Source organism: Corvus hawaiiensis, chromosome 14 (genome assembly GCF_020740725.1).
Source record: "Corvus hawaiiensis isolate bCorHaw1 chromosome 14, bCorHaw1.pri.cur, whole genome shotgun sequence".
Classification (NCBI taxonomy): domain Eukaryota; kingdom Metazoa; phylum Chordata; class Aves; order Passeriformes; family Corvidae; genus Corvus; species Corvus hawaiiensis.
Genome location: NC_063226.1, coordinates 14,836,309 through 14,861,539, shown reverse-complemented (window position 1 = coordinate 14,861,539; position 25,231 = coordinate 14,836,309). Strand labels below are relative to the sequence as shown.

The following is a 25,231-nucleotide window of genomic DNA, read 5'->3' as shown; positions in this document are numbered from 1 at the left end:
GCAGTCTAATGTATTGTAAATGATATAAGTTCATTGGGACATTCTAGACTAGTCTCCCCTTGTACAGGCTTAGTTTGTTTACTCAGCAAACCTATATTCACCTTCTTTCCTTTTAGAGTCTTAGGTGAAAGATTTCTAGACTTCTCATAGTTTAGGACTAATTATTAACATATGACTCAGGTTTTTCTATGAGTGCATTAGAATTAGCTATCACACCTTAGGAATTAGTATTTCAGAGGTCACTGAGGTTACTTTTCCTTTTTCTCTAACTACTGTCTGCACCTAGTAGTGGGTTACTTCATTCCCCATTCTTAAATCAGTGCTTAAACAAAACCTGACAATTAAAAACATATCTGAGGTAAAGGAACAAAGAGGCTGAATTTTAAAAAATAAATTCGTAAGTCAAATATCTTAAGAAAATTTAATTTACACTGAATTTAGATTAACTTGCATCTCCATCTGTCAGTGACACATGAGTTCACAAGAAGATTCTCTCGTGCATATTCACTTTTGTTACTTTTCTCCTGAGCAGGATGTTTTGTATCCATTCCCTACAGAAGCAAAATCATCATAGAGAAGTCCTGCTCTACTCTGCCTCAAGTCACCATCACCTTTTTTTCTCATCACAGTTCAAAATTCTTCATTTTGTAGGATTTTACAACAGAAATTTGTAAAAACACAAGATGGTAAGTAACTAATAGCCTTACTTCAGCCAACTTTTACCAACAGAACAGTAACACAATCCATAAAAAGCTAAGACATACAACATTGTATTCCTGATAATTTAAGTTGGCATTTCCACTAACCAACAAAGTATTACAATACGAACCATTAAATTTATTTGACATTAATTACTTGGCTATCTGAATAAACATAAACCCTCACCACATCAATCTAAAGCCCTGAGGAAGTGCCACCAGAAACATGAGTCCCATTGCACTCTGCAGGTTTCAAATTCGTGGCACAGGACTTGTTCCTGGTGAACACTGACACGGTTCAAGTTGCTGCAGGGGATGTGGCTGGTGCAATCATCTGTGACTGGGAGCATCAACACTTACAGCAGGGCAAGGAGACAGCAAACAAGGGCTTCTTAGACAAGAAATCATGAGATGAAAGACATCCCAGTCCCTGGAATCAATAAGGTGTCCAGTGTGGGTACTGCTGCTGTTTTCATTCACCACTGCACTGAAATTCCTAATGGCCTCAGGCAGCTACTCCTGAAACATCAGTTCAAGTTACCAGCAAACAACCTACACGGAATGGTGTGTGGAACTGCCAAATAGGATACAAAAGGCATCCTAAAAATATATTACAGCCAGCAGCAATACATCATAACACTGGATAGCATACTGAAAAAATTATTAATAGCTCTGTTCTAAAAAAAAAAAAAAATCTAAACAGAAGAAAAAAGAAACAAAATAGGCCTTTATCTCCCTAGTAAGTTGCTCAAACTACATAAGTCACACTTCGAATGATAATTGCTTTAAATCTGTGATGATCTCATCAAAACAAACCAATATCTGGTTACCTAATCATTCATCTAGTGGCCTTTAGATGATAACACTCAGTGTAAATATTTGGGGTCAGAGAAAGTTAAGCTTTTTCATCCACAGTTTCCAATCATGCAGTTCCTGCTCCTGTTTAGAGAGCAAGATATCCCTTGTCAGCTCCACACTTTTTATATTCTTTTCTCCTAAGAATATTCAGAATAAATGAGAGAATTATCTAAGAATGCATTACAGCCTCAAGCACAGCAGTATTTCCAGGTTCTAGCAACTTCAAAACAAAGGCTTAACCAAGAGCTTTAGACTGCAATTCCTCAACTAGAACATTCACCAGCACCATGACATGTTCCTGTAGTCCCTGTCACCTGGACTAAAGCTTAGGATAAAGCACCACTGGCCAAATCTTGTTTAAATGAAAAAGACGTCCTCAAACAAAGAAAACTGAATCACGGCCTTAGGACACATTTGCTAAATTTTTTAATACTAAATAAAAAATTACTCTTATTTCTGACTAAGAATCCCTGCCTTGCCTCATACTACTATTTCCCCCTTTCTCTACTGTATGCTGCAACTGACTAAAAATAAACATAATGGTGAAACAAATTATATACAGTGTTAAAACTATCACAGAAAAACTTTTCCTCAGTCCTATATGTAATTATGTAATTATTACATTAACGGCAGTATCAGTAAAAGCCTCTAAGCTCCAGTTGACTGTTTTTTAAATACAACAAAATCATCGCTAAAAACTAAATTGTAAAATTGAGAAAAAAACCTGACAGTTCTGGGAACCAGGGGCAGATTAAGCTATCCAAGCATGTCCTGGTGTTCTGAAGGCCAGACCAATGGTTCTGGAGCACGGCAGACTTGGGATAAAGGAACTGATGGATTGTCTCCTGAGCTGTCACTTCCTATCTGTGTCCCTGAGGCTGCTATCATCTTCCTGGAAGGAAAATGCACTCTTCTGCAAGAAATGAGGCTTGCCACCGAGAAACACTGGTGCTTTCAGTGCTTTAATTCTTCATTATCTGCCCTTTTTCACCACACACCAGCATGAATTTCCTCTCTAGCCATCAGCTGTAAGGGAAAGCATCACAAGTTAACTTGCAGCTGTAAAAAGAAAGACTTCTGTTCAAAGACTTACATTTTGAAAAATGTATATATATTCATAGGAAATTTTGTCCCTTTAATTCAAGGTTTTGAAGAGACAGAATATAAAAAAAAAATGGACACAACTTAACTGGTTCTTCCAAATATTACAAAGCATTTAGGAACTGTGTGCGCAAATCAAAAGACCAAAAAAAAGGAGGAAGTAAGTAATTAATTAGATATATTTTGGGGCATATTCCCAAATGATACAGAATTCAGTCAAGCTATGTTTATTATGTAAGTTCTGAAAACAGCCCATTGTTTCCAAAAAACAGTAACCTCTTTTGCAGAGGACAGGAAGGATCCAGGTCTCTAAAGAAGCCAGAACTTGAAATAATGAACACAGGATTTAGTATTTACTGAACTGCAGATGCACCTAGCACTGGTTTTATTAATGCAAACATCAGACCAGGACCACTGGATGAAACCGATACTTCTTTCCACCTATTGTTTCACCTTTACGTTTACTTCTCTTTGCCTAAAAAGATCACCAAAGCAATCATCCAGCAGAACAGGTGTTTCCTAAAACCACATTTTCTTTATTTCAAACAAATGTCAGTCCTTAACTGGCTGAAGTGCAATAATTCACTAAAGAACTGGAAGAGAATTACAACTGAGCAATTGAGAATTTACCACTGAGAAATTATTCTTACAAAACTCTTTCTAAAAATTAAATAAAATTACAAAATTTATTTTAAAATTGGTATTAAATCAGCATTCTGGAAGAAGGCCTAGACAAACTAAAGTCAAGTTCAACATCTACAACAGTTTAAAAGAAGGACTACTGTACCTATCATTTTAGGATTAGACTACAGTCGTGTTTCTGCCACTTCCTTAAACAAGGTTTCAACAAACTTATACACACACAGTTTAAACTTCTACAGACTGGTCAGTCACAGCCTACAGTGTTTAAAACTGAAGATCTTTTTAAAAAGAAAAACATTATAATAATCACATAATCATTAAGGTTGGAAAGGACCTTTTGAGATCACTTCACCCTACCAGTGTTACCTACAACCTCTGCTTTAGATGGCTTTTTCCTTACTTTTTTTTTTTTTTTTGTTACAAATTTCTCTTTTGCAATACAGACTAATTTTAGCTCTGGCTCCTGCCTACACTTAATCTTAATTGCCTGTTAACTCCAGCTGGGTGTCTTCAGGACATCAAGAGACACCTGTGTTTACTCATTTGCATTAAGTTATCTTGATTGTCAAGAGCAGGTTGCAAAATATGTGTGTCAAACTACAAACTGGGGGTACAGGAACAAATAATGGAGAACCAGTTTTTGATATAAATTCTAACTGCTCCTTCACTAAATGTGAAATGAAGAACTGCTACATGAACACAAAGGTCTTGATTGAAAAGTAAAAAAAACCAATTTAGTTTAATGAATACAGAACAGATAAAGAAAATCTGTTTGAAATCATGGGGTTTGACATTGCAAGACATTAAATTTTCCTTTCACATCACTAAAGCAATGCTCATAGAGAGACACAACACTTATGTACACTTCTCAACAAGCACACTGGCTTCTGATAAAAGTCTCCTTCACAAAGCTTGTAAAGAAATCAATAGTGCTGTATTTGGCTCTCGAGGGAATCCTCCCTCTCACACTGTTCAATCAGAAACTTCAAAGACTTCCTTCACATAGCCAATTTCAGTAACACAATGATGTGTCCTAAAATACTAGAAAGGATTAACATCTTGAAAAATATAACACCTAGTTCCTTAAACATAAGCTGATTTTGGTTTCCTGCTATGGAAAGGCAACGATGTTTTGAACAGCCTAGGGATTTAATGTTTCCCTTTTATGCCAGGTCTGCACCCGCATTGGCCCAATCACATCCCCAGTCCTAAAAGAAGAGTGGTTTATGGCTTGGTTTTGTTTTCTTTTTTAACAGAGGTATTCAAATAATTTTCACAAAGACCATTTTTTATGTAAAGAAAGAGTTCAATATGAATTCCTTCACAGACTTCTCCCCTTGCTGCACCACACACTAACTACACACCATGCTACACAAACAAGCCCCAACCCCATCCCACAGCTGCCAGAAAAACCACACCAGCTTCCATTCCCCTTTGTTACAAAATTCATATAATTTTTTAAGACTTGAAGGATTTCTCTCTCAGCGATGCTGCACTCAGGACACTGGTGAAGAAACACCCTTCTTCCTCCAAAAGCTATGCAAGAAGCCAAAACCCAGAACAGGAAATGAGTACCACTGCTTCTAGGTAATTCAACCAGATGACAGGATGGCAACAAATTCTGGGAAGCTGATTAACCACGAGACCTGTTGAGGCAGTTAAATACATTCACTTGATCAACACTTCATCCTTGCAGTGACGCATCTAAACTAGTTTATGAAAAGACTTGAACACAGGTTGGCATGATAGGCAGAAATTAGGTGCACCGGGTCAAAACAGACTCACTTGTAAAACTCAGTAGCCATTACATTACACAGTTTTGCCTGCCCAAATGCACACACATCTAACTTCCATTTTACTTTGATCTCATTTCAGTCTTAGGTCCTTTAAGAGCAGGACTTTTGCTTTTATGCAAAGAAAATCTGAAGGATAATTTTCAGTTCCAAGTATTTTTGGCTCAGAGCCCAGTCTTTGTTGCTGAGGTGAAACAGCCTCAGCTGAAGAAAATGAAAACAGAAGTAGAGTGAAAGAAGAGACCTTTACCAACAACTACTGTTGGCTTCCCTTTGAAGTGATCTTGATTCTTGCAGCATGTTTCATCTCTTCACCTTCTACTTTGTTCCTTCTATTATTTAGACACAGCAGCAGGATTATGTACAAACTGCTGCAAGAACAGAAGTGAAGGACAAACTATATTTTCATGTATTTCATCTTACAAATCTGTTACCCTCAGCAAATTCAGGCTAGAAAAACAATGTTTTCAAGATTCCAACTATGTATTACTTGTCTGCTGGTGGAGATCATTGACTTTGTATCTAATCCTTTTTCTCTGCTGAAAGACGTTGATTTTGCCATTATTCTCTTTCTCTATATTAAGCCCAGGCCTACTTATAATACATCTTTTTGAGGATGAAGGGGCAGGACTTCTACATTTTGCTGATATGCCCACCTTCGCAATTTCATAAATGCTGGAACACCATTTCTAATGAGTAATTAACATAGGATTATTTTTAGAAAAACTTCACAATTAGTCAAAAATAGATTCAGAAATGGCAATGCCTGACTACAAAGCTTAAGTCTCCATCTCCCTTTCAGGGGCCATTGTTGAAAGAGGTGAACAGAACTAGCTCCCCCAGCTTTGTGTAAGCATTTAGCTGAATACTTATCGTTAACATCATAACATAAAGGCAACTAGGCTTTCAAATCCAACTGTTAATATATCCTCACCTCCTTTCCAGAGAATTAACAGAAACATTTCTCAGTTAATTTGAGTATTGCCTAGAAGTGGAATGTAACTGTACTATTTTATTTTAATTATTTCTACATAGTTCTTGCATAACTTCACTCCCAATACTGACTGACTGATCACACAGCAATCCTTATCGCTTCACGAGAAGGAAGAGTCCTGTGGTGTAAACTACTGAGCAAACACGGCATCACGGCCTAGGAATTTACATAACCTACTAATTAATTTCTGGAACTGTAAATTAATTGCTGTAAAGGTCTTGAATATTGCTGTTGCAGCTTGTTTCCCCACCCACCCTTGAAATAAAACCCAGCTCCCTCAAACCACTGGTACAACCAGAAAGGATGTTTCCCTTCCTTTTAGGAAATGCTCTCCAGGTGTGAATCCAAGAACTGCCTTGATGTGATTCAGCCCAGATAACCTCACATGCTGCAATGGGAGACCCAGAATAGCACTGATTTGATTTTCATCTTAGACAGACATTGCTATCATGGCAAGTTTCATGAAAGCCTTTTTGATATTCTTCGATTAATTCTTGACCTTAAATTTTTTAAGCTATTCAGTGTTGAGGGTACAAAATTAGCAGAATAATAATATTTTTGACATCTCCCACACTCCTTACCAAGCTCAGTGAAACTGATAGTTAAGTACATGCATAGTACTATTAACAAAGACAACTTATAAGCTTTAGATAGCCCCGTTCAATAACTGTTTGTCTATGTATAATTATTTTGAAATCTACACACACTGCACATTATTACACATCAACAACCATGCCACAAGTCATTAAATGACATGGTTTATCCACACATATTAGGCCACAACAGTTTGTTCACCCCATGTATGAGAAACAGGTAACACCTGTTTCTATACTGTTCAGCCTCTAAAATTAGAAAGGTAAACCAACATTATCTGCACAATGAGTAATTTGTTTCTCCAACACCTTCACAAAATACAATCACACCCCCAGAAGTGACTTGCTTGAAAAAGTTGCACATAAATTACATAGCTGGTTTTGCATTAATCTTGTTTTCATTAGATTTGGTGCAAACTTTAGCACTGATGTCAGTGAAAACAGCACCTTCTATTCTTGAAGCAAAGATCAGGCAAAGGCAAGTGATGAGAAAGCCTTAATTATTCACACTTTCAACCAGAGATTTGGACACTAGTTATAGCTACAATTTCACCTTTTCATCTGACTTGGGTTTTTTGATAGATTTCAATTCAACTGACTAAAAAGCCAAGTTTTAAAATATTTATACCAATTCTTGGCATTTGTAATTTTGCTAGGCACTTTTGGTCCACAAACCGACTACGGGAAAAAAAACCAAAACCAAATGTTTTGCAAGTGCACCACAAAAGCAAACTTCCAGGTGACCCTGCACAAGCCTTACCTGCATCATGGTGACCACGTGGCAGGGATTCAGGAGGTAAATGACAGTCCTGGTGGCAAACTTGAACCCCACTTCCAGCCCAAAGACGAGGCAGAGCAGCACCAGCAGCACGTTCTTGCCCAGGCTCTCCTGCTTAGTCTGGGGTTGCTGCAGCAGATTCTCCAGCTCCCGGACAGGCAGCTGTCTGAGCTTCCACAGGGACACGAGGATCTCCACGATGCCCACAGTGAGGAAGACCAAACTCTCCAGCAAGCGCTGCTGGCCGGAGAGAAAGGCGGCGCATTCCGGCCCTCCATTGCCTGCGAAGCTTGGGTCCACCCCGCCATACATCCAATCCAGGAGGTTGTGGAGGCTGTAGCGACACATGGCGGGACGGTGCCTCTTCTCCAGGAACAGGTAGGAGCAAGACGGAATCAAAGCCAAAATGCTGCCGGGCTGACGAAGCATGAAACGCCCAGACGCTCCCGCTGCAGCCCTTCAGTGCCAGGCTCCGGGAGAAGCAGGCAGCTCCGCTCGGGGCACGGGCAGTTCTGCACTTCCCTTCCGCTGCCCAGAGGAGTCCCGCGCGCAGCAGCCTGAGGGGAGGCAGAGGCCTCAGCTGCACGGAGCCCGCTAACTCCAGACCCCCCACCCCGGGACCCTCCTCTCCCCGCCCGGCTCTGCCGCCCACCGCTCTCCCTTTCCTGCCCGTCCTGAGCTGCCCTTACCCCCGGCCAGCGCTGGGTCCGGCCGCCTCAGCCCGCCCCGCTGCCCTCCGCAGCCCCCGCCCGCGCATCCCCCGCATCCCCGGGCGCGGGCGCGGTACCTCCGCGGGCGGGCGGGTGTCAGGGAGCGGCAGGCCCGGCGCCCCCGGCCATGGCGCCAGCCCCGGCGAGGGACGGGAAGGAGGAAGCACCGCTCCGCTCAGTGGCAGCGCCGGCACGGCCGAGACTCCGGGCCCGAGCGAGCGGGCCGCTCCCCGCGGCTGGCCCGGCCCTTGCCCGGCGCCGTAGCATCACCCCACCGACGTGCCTGACTCACGCCGAAAAATGGACGGATCCCCCGAATTGGCTGCGCCCGGCCGCCCGCTCCTCCCTCCGGCACGGCTGTGCCCGCCTCTCTCCGCTCCCCACCGCCTCCCTTTGCTGCCGCGGCCGCTGCTCCCTCGGCGGTGCGCGCTCCCCGTCCGCCGCTCCCTCCCGCCTGTTGCCGCGGATTTCGCCCGGCTGCCCCCCTTCCTCCTCTTTTTCCTCCTTATTGCAGCTGCCCGCGGTTCGCCCCCTCAGTGCCACCGGCCGGGAGGGCGGCAAGGACCGGGCACAGATCTGCACGCCCGTCAGCGCGGTCCTGTTCGCCGACCCGATAGGCAGCGACCTTAACTCGATAAACGAGTTTTTCAAGTGCCATTGCAGCAGATATAGGTAGGTCTGGCGAGGAAGGGACAAACCTGCTCGGGGCTCCAGCCCAGCTCTGGTCTGGACATGGGCAGGTGCCTCCAGCCAGGTGTGCCCAGTGCCTTGCACAGAGTGCAGACCCCACTTGTCTTTGTGCTTAGACGATTTACTGCCATGACTGAGAGACTGAGCCCTGTGCAGCAGCGTCCAGGTTTGCTTCCTGATTTGTGACATTGTGAAAAGGTTGTATTGCAAATATGTTACTCTGTGTCTCAAAGGCAAAGGTCCGTGGAGATCCAGAGAGAAAGGGGATATTGTCAAGGTAATCAGAGCCAAGGACATCCCCTAAGAGCTGTCTCCTACAGATTTTATTTCATGTGACCCGCAACAGCACATCACTCTCCCCATCCTGATCATTACAGGGCTTCCTTTCTCCACAGGACAGCATTAGGACAGCACCATCACTGGCCAAACTGTTGAGCCTGATTAATTGAAAATAAAAGCTTAGTTCCACAAATAAGTTTGAAAAGACCAGTCAGATATCAATACTGGCTGAGTCAAAGTGATTTCTATATAGACATAGGGGCAACAACACCTGGTCTGTAAAGCTGGAGGCAGTATGTCACTGTCATTCTGCTGTGGAAGAAATTACTCCCTTTTTGGGAAAGAAGGGGTCCCACCAGGCTTTTCCAAAATCTTCAAGGACTCTTTTCCATAATTTGAGCTTAATAAGAATTCTACAAAATGCTGGGGTTTCAGTCACTGCTCATTCATTAAAACACCTGTTGTTGATCTAAACCTGCTGCACAAAGTTCCGGCAAAAGCCTCTCCCATTAACTGGACACACACATACCTGCAACAAACACCTGCTGCACTACACTGCTCCACAGCCTGAATACTCAAAACAAGCAGTTCAGCACTAACACCAATATTTGGCAGTTTTCTTCTTCCAATGTTTCTAAGCCACAGGATTACTGCTCAAAAAGCACACAGTATTTTCTCTTGGGGTGTACCTGCTGCCATGAACAACCTGGAACAGATCCATCTCCTTCCACTCCCTCAGTCACATACAAGAGGACAGCTACTACTGCTAGAAGCAATCTCAGGCAGTTTTATACCTTGTCTCTGCATTTCAGTCTCTCACCTTTGGCAGTGTCTGGGGTCTGTTTTCTCTGACTTCTTTCCTGAGCTTATCTTTGGTGAAGTGAAAAACCCTTTCCATTAGAACAGCAGTTCATTGTAAGGTGCTGATATTTCAGGTGTAGTGATTTCTTTAGGATATGGCCTACCCTCAAGAATATGAGGACTTGGTTGGGTGGTTTGGAGTTGTTGTGGTTTTTTTAGAGACTGCCAGTGAAGAATAACTGGCTGAACACATAAAAGTGGGCAGTATTTTGCTCACAAAAAAAAAGAGCATTTGCAAAATGACAGCTTGTTGTCCATTGAAGAGGAAGGAAAGACATCAGTTAAATAAAGACAGATGTCATGAAAGCTAAAGATTTAAGCAATCAGTAGTTAAGATCTCATAGGAGGGAAGTCTAAGAAAGGAGTTAAGAAAAGGAATTATGCTTTAGAAAATAATTCAAAGGGCCATTTATCCCAATTGTGAGTAGAACAGAAATAGCAGTAAGCTTAGCTTGGCCACATCATGAGGTCTCTATTGACCTTAAGCACATGAAAAAAATACAAAGGAAGATGGGTCAAATAACTAAGAATAAGAAAGAAATACTTTAAAAAGTATTGCTGCAAAACCACTGAACTGTCAAGAGCTACCAGATAAAAACTGCTCTTTACATATATTTGTACTAAGAAGGATATAGAGAAATTATTAACCCCCTATTCAACAGAGAAGAAAATCTATCAACAAATTATGAAGAAAGCTAAAGGGATTGGTGCCTCTGTTGTATTAGACTTACAAAAACGATCATGCACAAGCAGATAGTTGGCACTGGTGATGCTGAGAACAAAATCATCTCAGCCCAGAGCAGGTAAAGAACAGATAAGGAGCACTCAGATGAACCAAATGTTTTCAAACAGTTTGAGTCTAGTGAACATGATTGAAAGACAGTTGAAGAATTAAAAAGGTGAATGAGATGCTGGAAAAATGGAAGAGGCAACTGTAAATTGCTGTTATCAGAGAGGGGGTGGAGCCAGAGAAATACAGCTCAATTTAAGCGTTACTAACTTAAATTCATGAAAAAATCCTGGAACAAATAAACCTCACAAACTATTATTAGCACCTAGATGATAACCAGAGAACAACTTCAGTCAACATGGATCTGTCAAAAATAAATCACACCAGATAACTTGATTTTCTCCTCCAGTAGGGAACAGGCCTTATGGATAGGACAGAGCCTGTTGTCAGCTTGATTATGTTTATGACACTTACATGACATTTCCTTTAAAAAGTTAAAGAAATGCAGTCTGGATAAATGTATTACAAGGTCTGTACAAAACTGACTGCAAAGCAAGGAGTAGTTCATAGCAAGCAATAGTTCACTGACAAAAAGAAAGGATACATTGCTGGTTTTCTAGAGCCTGTCTTCAGTCTGGGTCTTTTTGTTATTAACAATGTAAATAATGGAACAGAGAAAATTCTTATTAATTTTGCAGGTGATGCAAAGCTGGGGGGAGTACACAGAATTACATTTCAAAATATTTTTGACCGTTCAGGAAACATTTAAAATAAATAATAACTTTAAAGTAAAAAATACAGAAGATGTTCAGTAATATCAAGTTGCATCATAGTTCAACACATTATACTGGTATAAATCATCTTTGCTTTCTCCACCCCTTGCTACTAATTTTCTGTCTCACTGACTTATGCCAGCATTAGTTTTTCTGGGGCTCTCTGGTTGAGTGTATGAGGAAGCTGATTAACTTTATAATTCCAGAGTTAGGTGTAACCTGGAGCACTTTGCTGATCTATTTGATCCTACTTTGGGTTGTGGCAATGGGTGAGGTGACCTGCTGATTTCTTGTCTTGCTGTGATTTTTCCACTCATTAGAAAGAAGGAACACAGTTGATATAAAATTTAATATCCTGGTACAACTGATACTTCTTTGCAACAACACAGTATGGATCATTCATGCTCAGACTTACAATGATCCAATATCCAAGACTTATATGATCCAATATAAATCCAAAAGATCTGGTTCTCTGATCTCGATCTGCTGGATGTCTTAGGCACAGTTCCTTCCTTCTCTCTGAGTTTCTTCAGTTTCTTTGAAAAGCACTCTGAAGTCTGTGAATAACAATTTAGTATTATTGACTGAACGCTAAGCAATTGCTCTTTTCTGTTTATTAACCATTTCTTCTCATCCTTTGTCTAAGGAAGTTAGGATCTTTTTAAGACCCAATGTAAACATACGTTTCTCCTGTGTCAATAGCAATGGTTCCCTAAAAGCAATAAATTCCTGCAACTAAAATGTTTGCACAAGAGCCTGAGGCTTGTTCTTGCACCTAGCATGAGATTTATTTTTCCATCAGTGGCTTCTTTAAATATAAAAATGTTGCAATCTAATGTTAATCCATGAAGAAATGCCAGGCCCTGGGCATACCAGGAGTCCTTTACCACCCAGAGCCCCAGTCCTCCCCCAGGCTGGGCTTTAGGCAGACTCTGTCCTCAGCTCTGGCCTTTGCTGTTCCTGACTTGTTGACTGGGCTTCCTGGACTGACCTCGGACCTGGCTTGTCCCCCCTCATTTTCCTAATGATCACTGGACTCTTATAGACCCTGTCACCATTACAGCCCTGTTCTCCTGGCCTGGCTGGATGCTCTGGGAAGAGCCCTTGTTCCAGTCAGTGCCCCTGCATGGGCACTGGCTCCTGATCACTGCCTCCGTGGTGCAGCCCCACTCTTGCTGCTCCCTGAAATTTAAAGGCAGCTTATGCTCTCTCTGGAAAATAAAACTCTGCATCTTGTCTCTCCCTAATGTATCATTTGCAAATTCCATCTTAAGTGAGTCTGAAAGTAAAGGCAAGGCCTGAAATCTTGCATGTGGTAGATATCATCAACAAGCATCACAAGTTGGACTTCAAAGCAGGACTAAAAGACCTTAATTCCTATTTAAAAGAGCATTTAAGCACATGCTTAGCTTAAGCCTGTCCTCAAATACTTTGAATTTAATTATATAGATTGAGACCTTTCCTCAGCACCAAGCTCTGCTGCTGTACTTTAGAAATGTGATTGTACACATCAGTATGTAGTTACACCTGTAGGTGTACTAGATACTTCATGCCCTTGTATAGGAGGTATTACAAAAAAACCCAAAACAACAAAAACCCACAAGCTAAATGAGCAATGAGGCAAATTATATTTTAAGTTCTGCAATGTTTCTGATGAATAACAATATTCACAGGTCTTCCTTGCTTGTAATTTTTTGTTTTATGAAGAACAGTACTGGGCACAGAGTTGCAGTCTGAAAATGCTTTGAGCAGTCAAAATGAGACTTAGAACAGCCTCTGGGCAGCACTTGCAGACTATGGGCATGGATATATTCAAGTCATGTATACAGAAAGCAACAACACTTGTAAACCAGAAGGGCTGTTTCTGTACAAAACAGAAGTTACAGTCTCTTTGGCTTCCTACTTACAGCCTACCTCTTTTCACTTTTCACTTGGTCTTCTTGCTTCATTCCTTGTAGCCCAGGAATTAAATCAACTGTACTTTCCCTTCACAAATTAGGACAATTGCTCCCCTACTGAGGTTGAATCTTCAGAAGTCTATACATGTACATCCTTCTTCTGACCTTATTTTCAATGTGGTTTTTTGTTGTTAGGATGGCTTTGACACCCCAGGCTGAGTTCTACTAACTCCTGAAGTGCTTTTATAGTCTTAAGAAAATTCTTCTCATTTTATCCACTTTTCAGAAAGTAATCAAACCCAGGATCACTTGTGAAAGCAGTGGGACCAAAAGCAATGCTTTATTGGCTGTGTCAAGGGCTGATTACTTGCTTTGAACGTGGGAAACAGACTATGACTGTCTGCTGGCAGTCAAACACTTGCTGCTGGCTGCCCTCCTCATAGTGAAGCTGTAGCTGGTATAGATCCATGTCAGGAGCATATAATGCACGTTTAGATGTGACATCAAACATTCCTACCTTGCTGCAGATGTGAGATACTGGGTAAGGGCTCTCCCAGCCTTGAGGGGCACTCTGAGAGGTGTCCCTGCCCCAGGGAGATCATCACCACGAGCTGCCACACAGGACACCTCAGTGGTCTGAGGGGCTGCAATACTTACAGCAGGCCACTCCCTACAGGGTGGCTTTGTTGGTTTTTATTTTTTCTGTTTTGTTGGTTTTTTTCTTCTTGCTACAAATCTAGGTTCATAGAGATTCTTCCATCAGTTATTCTGACTTCTTTCTATTGAATCAGTTGCTCACATGCATTTTTTATGAATTTAAAGAAAGGCTTGTGGTAGTGTAATTGCTGATTTCCTCTCAAGGAATTTTCTTGAGAGAAAGATGAAAGGCCGTTGCATTTATCATATCTCTCCCCGTCAGCTAATTTAGCTAGAACATATGCTAGACAATACCAAAAAATAAGTAAATGTCAACTAGAAACATTCAAAATAGAAGTTTAAAAAGCGTATCACATTGTCATGTTTTTTAACCTGATGGACTGAAAATAATATAAAGCACCAACAGAAACTTGCTAGATGACAACTGCATGAACCAGCTTCTCACTGATTCACATTTCTGTCACGTTTGCACTATTTGACTTAGTTTTTCCCATACATAAAATGCTGCCGTATTAATAGACACAAAAACCGGGTGATGGTAAAATCAGGGGAAACTACAGAACTACCATGAATGAGCAAAGTTTGCCCTGAGACAATCATAGTTGACAGTTTATCTGCACACTGATTACTTTGCTTGTGTTGAAATTAAGAGGTCAAACAGTACAGTCAGTCTGCAATATGGGTGGAGGAGGAAACTGAAAAATGGGAATATTTCTTTGTAGTTTCATATACTGAGTAAACACATTCTCTGAAGTTGTTTAGAGCTTGGGGAAAAATATTTTTGTTGAGTGTGGAAAAAATGGATCTGCTAAAAAACACATGAGTTCTTAAGAAAATTAAAGTTTCCATCCAGATGTTCTCCTTAAATTTGAAGTATTTTGAGAACTAACAAAAAGATGACTGCTCTTTTCACACATCAGCAACCAAACATTTATGCCTCAGAGCACTCCCTTTTGTGTTTGTGTCCTGTGTTGTTTAGCCATTCTTCAGTTTTCAAGGTATTTGCTTTGTTTCATGTCCAGTACTAGCCCCATATTATTGCTAAGTATAATAAAAGGCATTTTACAAAGAACCATCCAAACTCTTTCTCTTGGAAGCTGAGCCTTAACAGCACTTTTCTCAGTCTCTAATTGTTTGTTGAGTTGATTTAAGCTGTGACTGGTATACGTAGGAGGCACACTCTACATCTACATAGATATGCAGAGAGAAGAACGTGTGCTTTCTATTTTTGTTCTGTTTTGCTATAGTTTATTGAGCACACTGACATCCATGATGACTTACTGAAAACCCTTTTGGCTACAACTGAGTTCTTAGTTTTAAAACTAAGAATTAACTTCAGATGATGAGACACTGTCACTGCTTGTGAACCTCAACCTGAGAGATTCAGAACACTGTGTCATCCCTAACCTTCTGTGTGGAATTTGACTTTGTTATTAATACCACAGTGACATTTGGTGTTCAAAGTCAGGGGACTGCTATATTTAACATAATGTAAAACAAATGTAATGCCAGTCTCAGAAACAACACAAAAGGTGGGAAGGAGAACTATGACATGATGTAATCTCTGGTTAATTAAGTTGTATGGAATTTGTGTCATTTCATTCTATCATGGAATATTATGTGATCAGGTCTATTATGTCGTATAATTGTGTTATCACTGTGTATTTCTATGTCTTGTGATATTTGGGAAGGAGGTGTTGGATACCTCAGTGATCAAGCAGTGTCCATTTTCCACAAAGATTTCTGAGCCAAACCTGGGTTCTGTTAGACCCTCCCATCATTTATTAGCATGCACAGATATCAGTCACACATTTGAACATTTCTGTGAACATAACCCATGAAATTAGATGCTTTAAAATACCAAAAGGCTGCTCTTATACCTTTGTATGGCAAGGTTTTGGTAGCCGAGGGGGCTACAGGGGTGGTTTCTGAAGCTGCCAGAAGCTTCCCTGATGTCCAACAGAGCCAAGGCTGGCTGGCTCCAGCACAGACCTGCTGCTGGACAAGGCTGTGCCCAGCAGCAACGGAGACAACAGCTCTGGGATAACAGATTTCAGAAGGGGAAATAACCCCCGTGCAACTGCAGTGGAAGAAAGGAGTGAGAATATGTGAGAGAAACAGCTGCAGACACCAAGGTCAGTGAAGAAGGAGGTGCTGGAGCAGAAATTCCCCTGCAGCCCGTGGTAAGGACCATGGTGAGGCATGTCCTAGTGTGTCTTAATGAGTTATTGCAGAAAAAATTAGTATACTGGCATGTTTTCTGTGCAAGCTACTGCATTTCACAAAGAGTAGGAGCCTCACACGGGATACAGGTCATGTTTAAGTGCTTTGTGATAGAAGGTTTATTTAACCATTTCGTTGTACAGCCTGGGAGGAGCCGCGAGCCCTCTGGTGGTTGGTCACCCCCTGAAATTCTCATTCCAACGCTAACTAATAAAATAACCCCCCCACACACACTTTACTTTCAGTAGCAGTACAAGTTTTGTTGTATTACCCCTTGAGAATGTTGCTATGACTACTTTTCTACACAGAGGAAATGAAATAGTAACAATTACTATTATTAATCTGGCTGAGAGAGTTGGGACCGTTCAGGCTGAAGAAGAGAAGGCTCCAGGGAGGCCTTAGAGCACCTTTCAATGCCTAAAGGTGCTCCAAGAGAGGTGGAGAGGGAGTTTTGACAAGGGCATGGAGTGACAGGACAAGGAAGAAGGGCTTTAAATTGATAAAGCACTGGTTTAGATTAGATATTAGGTAGAAATTCTTCCTGTGAGGATGGAGCAGTCTGGTCTAGTGGAAGGAGTAAGATTCCAACCCTGGCCATTCTATGATTCTATGTTTCTATTATTCTATGAATTGAACTAGTTTTATTCTAACAATACATGCTGCACCTGAATGAGACACAATACTCTTCTGTAAGGGAGATTTATTTTAAATTCCAAGAATATGTGCCTCTTTCTGCAAAAGGGATGATGGCCATGTGGTCACTGAGAGCTTGGCAGGAGCCTAGGCACACAAAGTATTTTGATAGAACAGAGGTTGGGAAAAGGTGTCAGCAATTGCAGGAAGGAAGGCAGGAATTCTGTTCTCATGTTAGAGCTGAAAGAGTGAAATAGGTTTTGTAGTTCTCAGATGAGATGGGTAGAAAGGAACTAGCTCTAAACTGCAGCAATCACTGGACTGAAATTTACTGATCAATAACTTGAACTAAGTTTTCTTGAAATATGTAAGGATTGCATTTTTTGTAAAGGAGGTGGTGCTTAAATATAAGGGGGGCAGGGAGGGCTGTATTATTTGCTGAGGCCAACGTAGTGCAGTGTTTGAAGGAAATAAGAAAATGTGTATCTCGTGCAGATTTAATATCTCAGCTTATGTTCTCATCTTGGTATCCAGATGAATCATGTAGTCATTGGCTCCTTTATTCATCCCACATCAGTGGATGGTTGCTAACAGTTTCCAGTAATAGAACAGGGGATGCAAACATTTTTCAGGTCTGTGATTTACAGATAGCTCAGCCCCTCTTAGACTTTTTCATAAATCTTAAAAATATTTACCACAGAACTTTCTATATTTATCAGGATTCATGGCTTGTGTACATGTGAGTGTTTTCACAGCTTGGCTGATGGTATTCACATGCTTCAGAGCTGGGGGCTGAGTTTTCTCCTCTGGCTGATTACTGGGAAGACTTCTTCCACAGTCCCAACCCTGACACAATACCTTCTTGCCCAGATGGGAGGTCAGTGCTATGGTACTCAGTACAGGTTGTTACCCAGCAGATGATATGTGCTCAGCAACAGATTTTTCTGTTTAGAACTCTAAGTAATGGTGAACAAATGTGCCCAAATTATTTCTATAAAGCCTTCTTTACTAAAAGCAGAGAAAAGGGGATAAGCTGAAACTGTAGTGTGGGCACATAAGCTCAAAGGAGCTCCAGGAGCATGTCATTGAAAAAATTATACAAAGAAGGGGGAAAGAAGAACAAAAATCCTTATATTCCAGCTTGAAACATTTCATGTTATTCCTGTTTTTCAGATCTGCTTGCTGCTGTTATATTAAGTCCAAAAAGCACAAATGGCCACTAGATAAGCAAAGAAAATTCTAGAGGTTCAGCCACACAAGCAGAATAAGGTACAGTTTTCTCATTAAAAGATTCTTTAAAGTCTTCACCACAATACTAGTGCAGGCCTTCTCCTATTTCTGTAGTGCAGTGAGATTCTCTGATCTGCAAATGATGTAAGTGAAACAAGGATATTTTAAAAATACTTGGTATCTATATAAAATCTGCTTTTCTTTAAAAAAAACAAAACAAAGCCCAAACCAACAGGAAAGAGAGCATCAGTCAAGAAGACAAGTGCAATTTGGTGAACATTTAGCAGAAAGTTTGTATTATCTGTAGGGTTGCAGATAGTTCTTATGCATTCATTCACATGCTGTATCAAATAGTTCAAATGTCCCCAGGAGTTGGTATTTTGAGATATTTCTTTTGTAGACGTTGAAGTACATTGGGTTGTACACATGTAGACAGTACCCACATGAACTAAGGTCACAGAGCAGGTGTGTGTGACCTTCTCAGGTGAGGCACCTACCCCTGTGATCTTGCCTGCAGACCCTATGAGTGTGCACTAGTGAACACGCCTGTGCTTCAAGACGTTATTTTCCCTATTGCCACGTGTCAAATTCCTCTCCTCTAGAGGATAATTTAATGAAGGAAATCAGGCTAGACATCCACATCCTTCAATTTACCTTTTGTTACAAAATTACTCGCTTTTGAAATGGAGAACAAAAATTAAACTTGCACAGCAGGTGGCAGCCCTGGTCCTGCTTGGCTTTAGCCTGGTTTGCGCCTCGGAGGAAAAGTCAGGCTTCCAGAACTGGAGTGGTTACTGCTATTAAACAGCCGTCCTTCCCTTTCTTGGAAGCAGGTGATTTTTAGCAAAGAAGTGGAGATTACCTGTGCCATTGGTCACTGCCATACTACAAAGGCAGAGCAGTTCAAGGGAAGATAATCTGAAAATAAAATGAGGAAACTCACTAGCAATTTGAGACCTGTGGTGTAGATTCAAGTTGAGTCAATACAATATCAAAATAAGCAAAATAAAATAAGTAATCAAACTCTTGAGTTTGCCTGAGTAATGCTCCACAGCCACCCCAATACATCTGCCTGTTAGCAGAAGCAAGAGGCTCCCACAATGCATTTTTGGATATTGAATGGCCTGAATAATCTGAAATATTTTGGCTAAATTGTAAGGAGTGTAGTAGTCTAAAGTTTGTAGAACCAATGATGTAAAATTCTCTAGCAGATTCTGAAATTTAATTCCTGAAATGTAATTCTTACCCCTTCCTCTCTTCTCTGAATCTTAAAAGGTGTGTTAGGGAAAGGAGGAGGAGGGGGTTCATAGCTTCTCTGCAAATGGGGCAGTTTGCTTTGAGATACCATGAATAATAACTCTCAGAAAGCCCTCTTACCAGCTCCAGATGGATTTGCACCAATTCTGTCTTCAGACAGGCCTAAAAACCATGATGTCATTGAATATTACACATCCTTGTTCCATTTCCTCACCTGGCCTGTGGGGAAAAAAAGCAGTAATCCTTCTGGGAATATGTTGATCATGAGATAAAAACCTGACCGCATTTATTTATCATTATTTTGGGTTAGTGGCAGGCATTTTATGCTTGATTTGCTAAAACTATTTATTTGCCTGAATGGGACATTTCAGTATTTGGCTGAAGTATCACATAACACCCAGGGGAATGTCTTAGACCTACAGACTAAGATCGTTATTAGGCTTAATTGGTATTATTACTGTAGACCTTCTGTGATATTGAATATGGCTTATTATGGCTTATTTTAAACTTTTTAATCCAGTATTAGCAGGAATTGCCATTAAGTTACACCACGGAAAAATAATAAGTCTAAAGTTAAATCTTGCGTTGTTGGTTTAAAACTGTTTAAGCCTCCTGTTCATCACAAATCCTCTAACATTTTTACTGAACTCCCTTGTGCTTATGCCAACACTTTTTATAGCATGTGAGCCAGCCTTGTGCCCAGTGTAGCACCAGAGAAGTCAGTGGGGTCATATTGGAGATTAATTTCACAATATTTCAGTCATCTAAATTGATTCCCTCCAAGTAAGCACAGAGCCCTGTGCTGCTGAAGTCAGTGGAAGCTCATTAAATGCCTGTTGCAGTTCTCATGGAGTCTTTTTTTCTGTGGAAATACCTATTCTTGTTCCTTTGCTTTGTGTGATAACTTCCCCAGATAATTATGTCTATTTGCAAGATAAATTCTGAAAGGTCCTAAATTTTGTGCATGGGATGTAAGGTAATGGAAATTCCATTGAGCATTGAGCATTTGCTGGGTTTGCTATGTAAAAAAAAGTGAAAACTGGAAACAAGTCTCAGAAATTAATTTATAGTTTTAGCATTAAATGAGTAGCAAAAGTAAAAGGAGATGCTTAGAAATTAGGGTGTAATTTCTGTCTGTAGTGCTTCATTTGCACTGCAAGGACTCCATGCACTTCAAGTGCTGTTGTAGCACTTTGCAGAAGAGTATGAAAGTGTGTAACATTTGAGATTATTATACAAAATACGGAGAAGGATGAAAAAGTAGCATTGCTTACAAATCTAATTTTGTGAGTAAACTTGAACAAGTTGGTGAGTTTTGTTATCTGAAATTCCTACCTGAGGCATTGGACAAAGCTGCTTTCACAGGATAACTAGGACAGACTCAAGTCTTGACAATGAAAGCTCTATGAGGAAAGGGCGTCTCACCTTATAAATTTGCTTTTTTGATAAGAATTTGATATTGGGTCAAAGTTGTAGACACACAGGATTTTCATGTGCAGTCACATGGCAACCTGGTTTAGCATGGAAATGGTGAATAATGTTGAATGATCTTTTATAGTAACAGCATTAGTTGAGCAATGAGAAGTTATCCTTATGAAACAGGGAATACATGGAAGAAAAAGAGCTAGGGATTCAAGTCTATGAAAAACCTGGAAGGTTTTGTCAGCTCTGCTGCTCGTAGGAATTCTGGTTTACTCTGCACAGCAATATTTCAGTCTAAAGGCCTTTTCTCCTGTGGCCAGCCATTTCTGGGAAGGGAAGTGAACATCAGTGTAACATTTAATTCTCCAGACACAGCAGGTTTGTGTCAAATGCTCAGCATAAAACAGACTTTGATAGACAGCAGAGATAAAAAGGGGAAAGAGTGAAATTATGTTCTATTATGTGCTTTGTCTCCAAATTATAGAATTCCTTATAATATGAGAAGTGTGCTTATAAGAAGGAATGAACTTACTATGCCAGCCCAACATGTAGCTTGTATTTGGGGAGTTCAGATCTTACCATAACATGCATAAGTCCAGTGTGAAAACCTCTTAGAAAGACAGAAGTAACTGCTTTGCTTTAAGCAACTCTTTAAATTCTGAGAACTAGCACTGGTCCTGTGCTACACACTCTGCACATGACCTGTTTGCTGAGCAGCCTCTGCAGGCAGAACTGACCCTCACTTGTGCATGAGAGGAGAAAAGGTGCTGCCACTGCTGTGCTCTGGTGTCCTGGGCTGACACTTGGGCTGCTCCTTCCTTTTCTCCTGAAGGGTGTTACTGTCAATGCTAATCAATAACATCTAAAGGAAAACCAGCCCTAGTGCTGTTTGTATCCTTGATAATGAGGAGATAAGCAAGGCATCTCTTGTTAGGTCTGATAATACAGGTGGATGAAGTAATGAAAAATAATATTCTAAAACTTGGAAAGAGATGGAGTTGCTCAGGCTGCTTGTCCAGTGGATATAATGTACCTTTTGTTACCCTGCCTATTTTTGCACTGCCTTCTCATTTTCTCAAGCTGCTACAAGTCTTTCATGCGAGGATGCTTCCATTGAATACCAATGAAGGAGTTAAATTATCTAGGTAGCACAGGCTAAAGCTGAAATTCCCTAGCATCATCTTTCTTAAGTATCATTGTCCGGTAAGAAAATAGGTCTGTAAATGATACTATTCATCTGAACAAGAAGAAACTGTTATCAGGGTACTTGTCAGCTGTCTGATACTGATACCTGGGCTGGCCTGTGGAGCCAGATATCATGGCAGATAACAGGGAGGTCTGCTTTTGGGCAGTGTTGGACTCTGAGTACCAGAGTAGCAGGGGCAGAGAACACCTTACAATGCAACCATTCCCCTTCCCAGCCCCAGGGCCTGTGAATTTCAGAACTCGGCTTCATTCACAAGCATTTACTTCTTCTGTAGCTACTACAACAACAAGTATTTTTTGCAAACAATTTCCATATATCGTGTCATGTGAATACATTAAATAACTGACTCCAGGAATTAACCTGTAGTAGAACTACTGACAGAAACAAAAGCACAGTCATTAGAAGTATTGTGTAAATGAAGCATATTCCATTAATATTTCTTGCATACATGATGTTAATTGTAAACCTGAGGAACAACATGTACAAGTAGGTAGCAGCCACTGATATGACAAACTGATTGTGCAAGTAGAATTCTCTTCTGTTTGGATGCTAAAAGGGAAGTCAATGTTACAAGCGCAAGCATTTAAGAGTTTGTTTGTTAACTTTACCACAGCATTATAGACTGACTTTCACCTGGACTCTTCATTAAAAATGCTTTTACTTTACAGGTCTGAGTGCTGAGTCAAATCCTTCATCTCACAGGAAGCACTTTTTAAGGTAAGATTTCAAATACTTTTTTTTACATTAAGCTGCATTTCCCATCTTTATATGACATTTCTGTTTTTTTCTTGCACAAATGTTTTGTGTTCTACAAATATTATGAATGGAAACAGATCAATTTAGACCCAAAAGATTTTGGCAATGAAGTTACTGTGAAAAGGAAATGTTGACCTGTTGACTGAAAAATGCTATTAAAAATGTAGGAACTTGTTATTCTGGCATCTTTGTTCATGTAAGCAAGAGCTTATACAGACCTAAGTGGATGGGAGAGGTAAAAGTATATGTGGGGAATGTTTTGTGGTGACTCCTAAAGGGTCTGAAAAAGGTGACCAGCTGAAAAATAATCATATACGTTTCCTACACTGTTCAGTGTAATAGTCGAAATTGCTGAAGAGGTCTGTACCACTACTGCAAACTGTCCATAAATAACATTTTAAAAGACATTTCTCCTGGAATTTGTGTTCCTTTTTCAATGTTCCACAGTGCTATGGAAGTAACTGTGTTGGGCTGATGGGAAACAGTGCAGTGATCTATCAGCCTCTGAAGAAAGGGGTTGTGCTAGAAAAAACAAGGTATGACTCGAAGCTTTGCCACAAAGACAGAATTAAAAGAATATAATTTGAATTCCAGCTAAATCCCGACTTTTTGACAAGCTGGGTAAATGAGATTTTTAGAGGTGCAGTGTCTCATAAATCATGAAAGAATGGAAGCTGCAAGTCTGTCGTAGAAGGACTCCCTTACAAGCTCAGGAACAAGCTGAAGCAGAACTCCTGGAGCAAGTCAGGGCAGACTGGCGGCTTGCTGGAATTGAGACAGGATGCCCAGAATATTTTTAGTACTTGAAGGCTACCTACTTGCTTTAAAGCATATGCAATACTTCTGTCCTTGGGCTAGAGTTCTCTGTTGTGACTCCATAATTTTACCCTCCGGGCACAGCAATCTCTGAAACAAAAAGAAAGTATATCTGATGAAAGCAGGATTAGTTTGTACTGATTTTTATAGGCATTTACAACCATAGAAACAGATGTTCCAAAAATCACACAACACAGTTCACAATAACAAGATGACTTTATAAGGCTTGCATATAAGCAGATTGCCAGTCTATCGCCAAATAAGTTTTAGGAATTTCTCTCAGCTGTGTTTTTATATTATTAAGTATAGAAAAGAGTTCTGTCTGTCAGTGTTAAGGACTATGTGTTGATTTGGTTTTTTGCTTTAAGAAATAAACTATCAAAACCTGAAGAAACACACCATTTAATCTTTGTGTAATAGGTGAATTGTTATACAGGAAGCCAGTTACTCTAAAATGAGTTTAGTACTCCTTTCTGCACCAAAATATGGTTTGGACACAAGATGATGTCTGTCCTTCACGCAATCTACTGATGTGTATTTGCCCCCTAGGCTTACAGGAATGGCTACAAACAGATAAACAGTAAATTGAGTCATTCTAACCTTACCGACATTACTTCTCATTGTGCAAATCCAGAGGAATACGTGCACATGCAAATGCTCTCTGTGAGAACAACATGTACAGGAGCACCACAGAGGATATTGGTTGTTCTTCCCTGTTCCATGTTCCTCAGAAATGCAGCTGAAGCAGCACCCAGCCCACAAACATACGTGCTTAGGACTACTGCTACTTTTTTAAAAAGAGTATCGTATTTTTATAAAAATTGAGCTCAAATGAAAAATCTGAACAAAGTTAAGGGGAACAAGTAATTTCTTTTTCTATCTAGGCTCTAAATGGAAAAAAATAATTGCGGAAAAAAGTATCAGGAGCTGACCTTGCTGTTCCTGTCAAAAACTTCTGCCATCACATATGTAAACAGAAAAACTATCGAGGTCAAGGTCCTCACTGAAGTCTAGTCTTTTCTCTAATGAATTCCCCAAACGGTTTCATAATAAATTAGGGCACCGTATTTAAAATGTTATGACTCCTTTAAAGGAAACTGTAAGACTCAAGAGATCCTGGTGAGAAGAGTATGGAACACGCTGAAAGAAGACAATTTTTAGCCATATTTTTAGCCATGATGTATCCTAATCTCATGGACTCTTTGTAGTATGTCCGACTACTGTTAGCTGTGGTTATGCACTTTAGACTGGATTTTGTGAAAAATTAAATAAAACATTTCATTTCCATAGCACTTCATTTTCTTTCTTTTGAATGTCTCTAAGCGGCATAGAACATATTTCAATATGTGCTAACTATTCAGTCTTCTTTGCAATGGCTGTTCAAAGTTTCCTCTGAAGTCTGTTTTTAGGTATTTTGTTTTCTATGGTGATCTACTGATTGTTCTGCTGAGAAGACATGTAACTATTGGCACCAACAAAATTTAATTTAGAGTTCCACATCTTTCCCTAGATTTATTGTGGTACATAGCAGAAATCTGTCAATACTGCTTTCCTTCCTTAAAATGTGTACTCTTCAGTCAGGAATTCCTGGTCCAAACTGCATCCTATTTGTGATCTAATACTTTTAAGGCC

At 40.4% G+C, this 25,231-nt stretch overlaps 1 protein-coding gene and 1 long non-coding RNA gene across 3 annotated transcripts in view; one reads left to right on the top strand and one right to left on the bottom strand.

The window, feature by feature from the left end:
- TMEM164 (transmembrane protein 164) overlaps positions 1-8,477 on the bottom strand; it is a 37,200-nt gene extending 28,723 nt beyond the window's left edge. Inside the window, exons 1-2 of one of the 2 annotated variants that reach the window (XM_048319331.1) lie at positions 8,245-8,477; positions 7,440-8,014 (exon numbers count right to left, since the gene is read on the bottom strand). In XM_048319331.1, the coding sequence (XP_048175288.1) occupies positions 7,440-7,886 (447 nt within the window). In that variant the 5' untranslated portion in view covers positions 7,887-8,014; positions 8,245-8,477. The remainder of the gene's footprint in view (positions 1-7,439; positions 8,015-8,244) is intronic. The other variant, XM_048319330.1, reaches the window with a different exon arrangement.
- On the top strand, positions 7,768-24,880 carry LOC125333441. The gene is made up of 3 exons (XR_007206858.1): positions 7,768-7,835; positions 18,085-18,180; positions 22,696-24,880. It is a non-coding gene; the product is annotated as an uncharacterized LOC125333441 (long non-coding RNA).
- Positions 24,881-25,231: the final 351 nt, after the last annotated feature.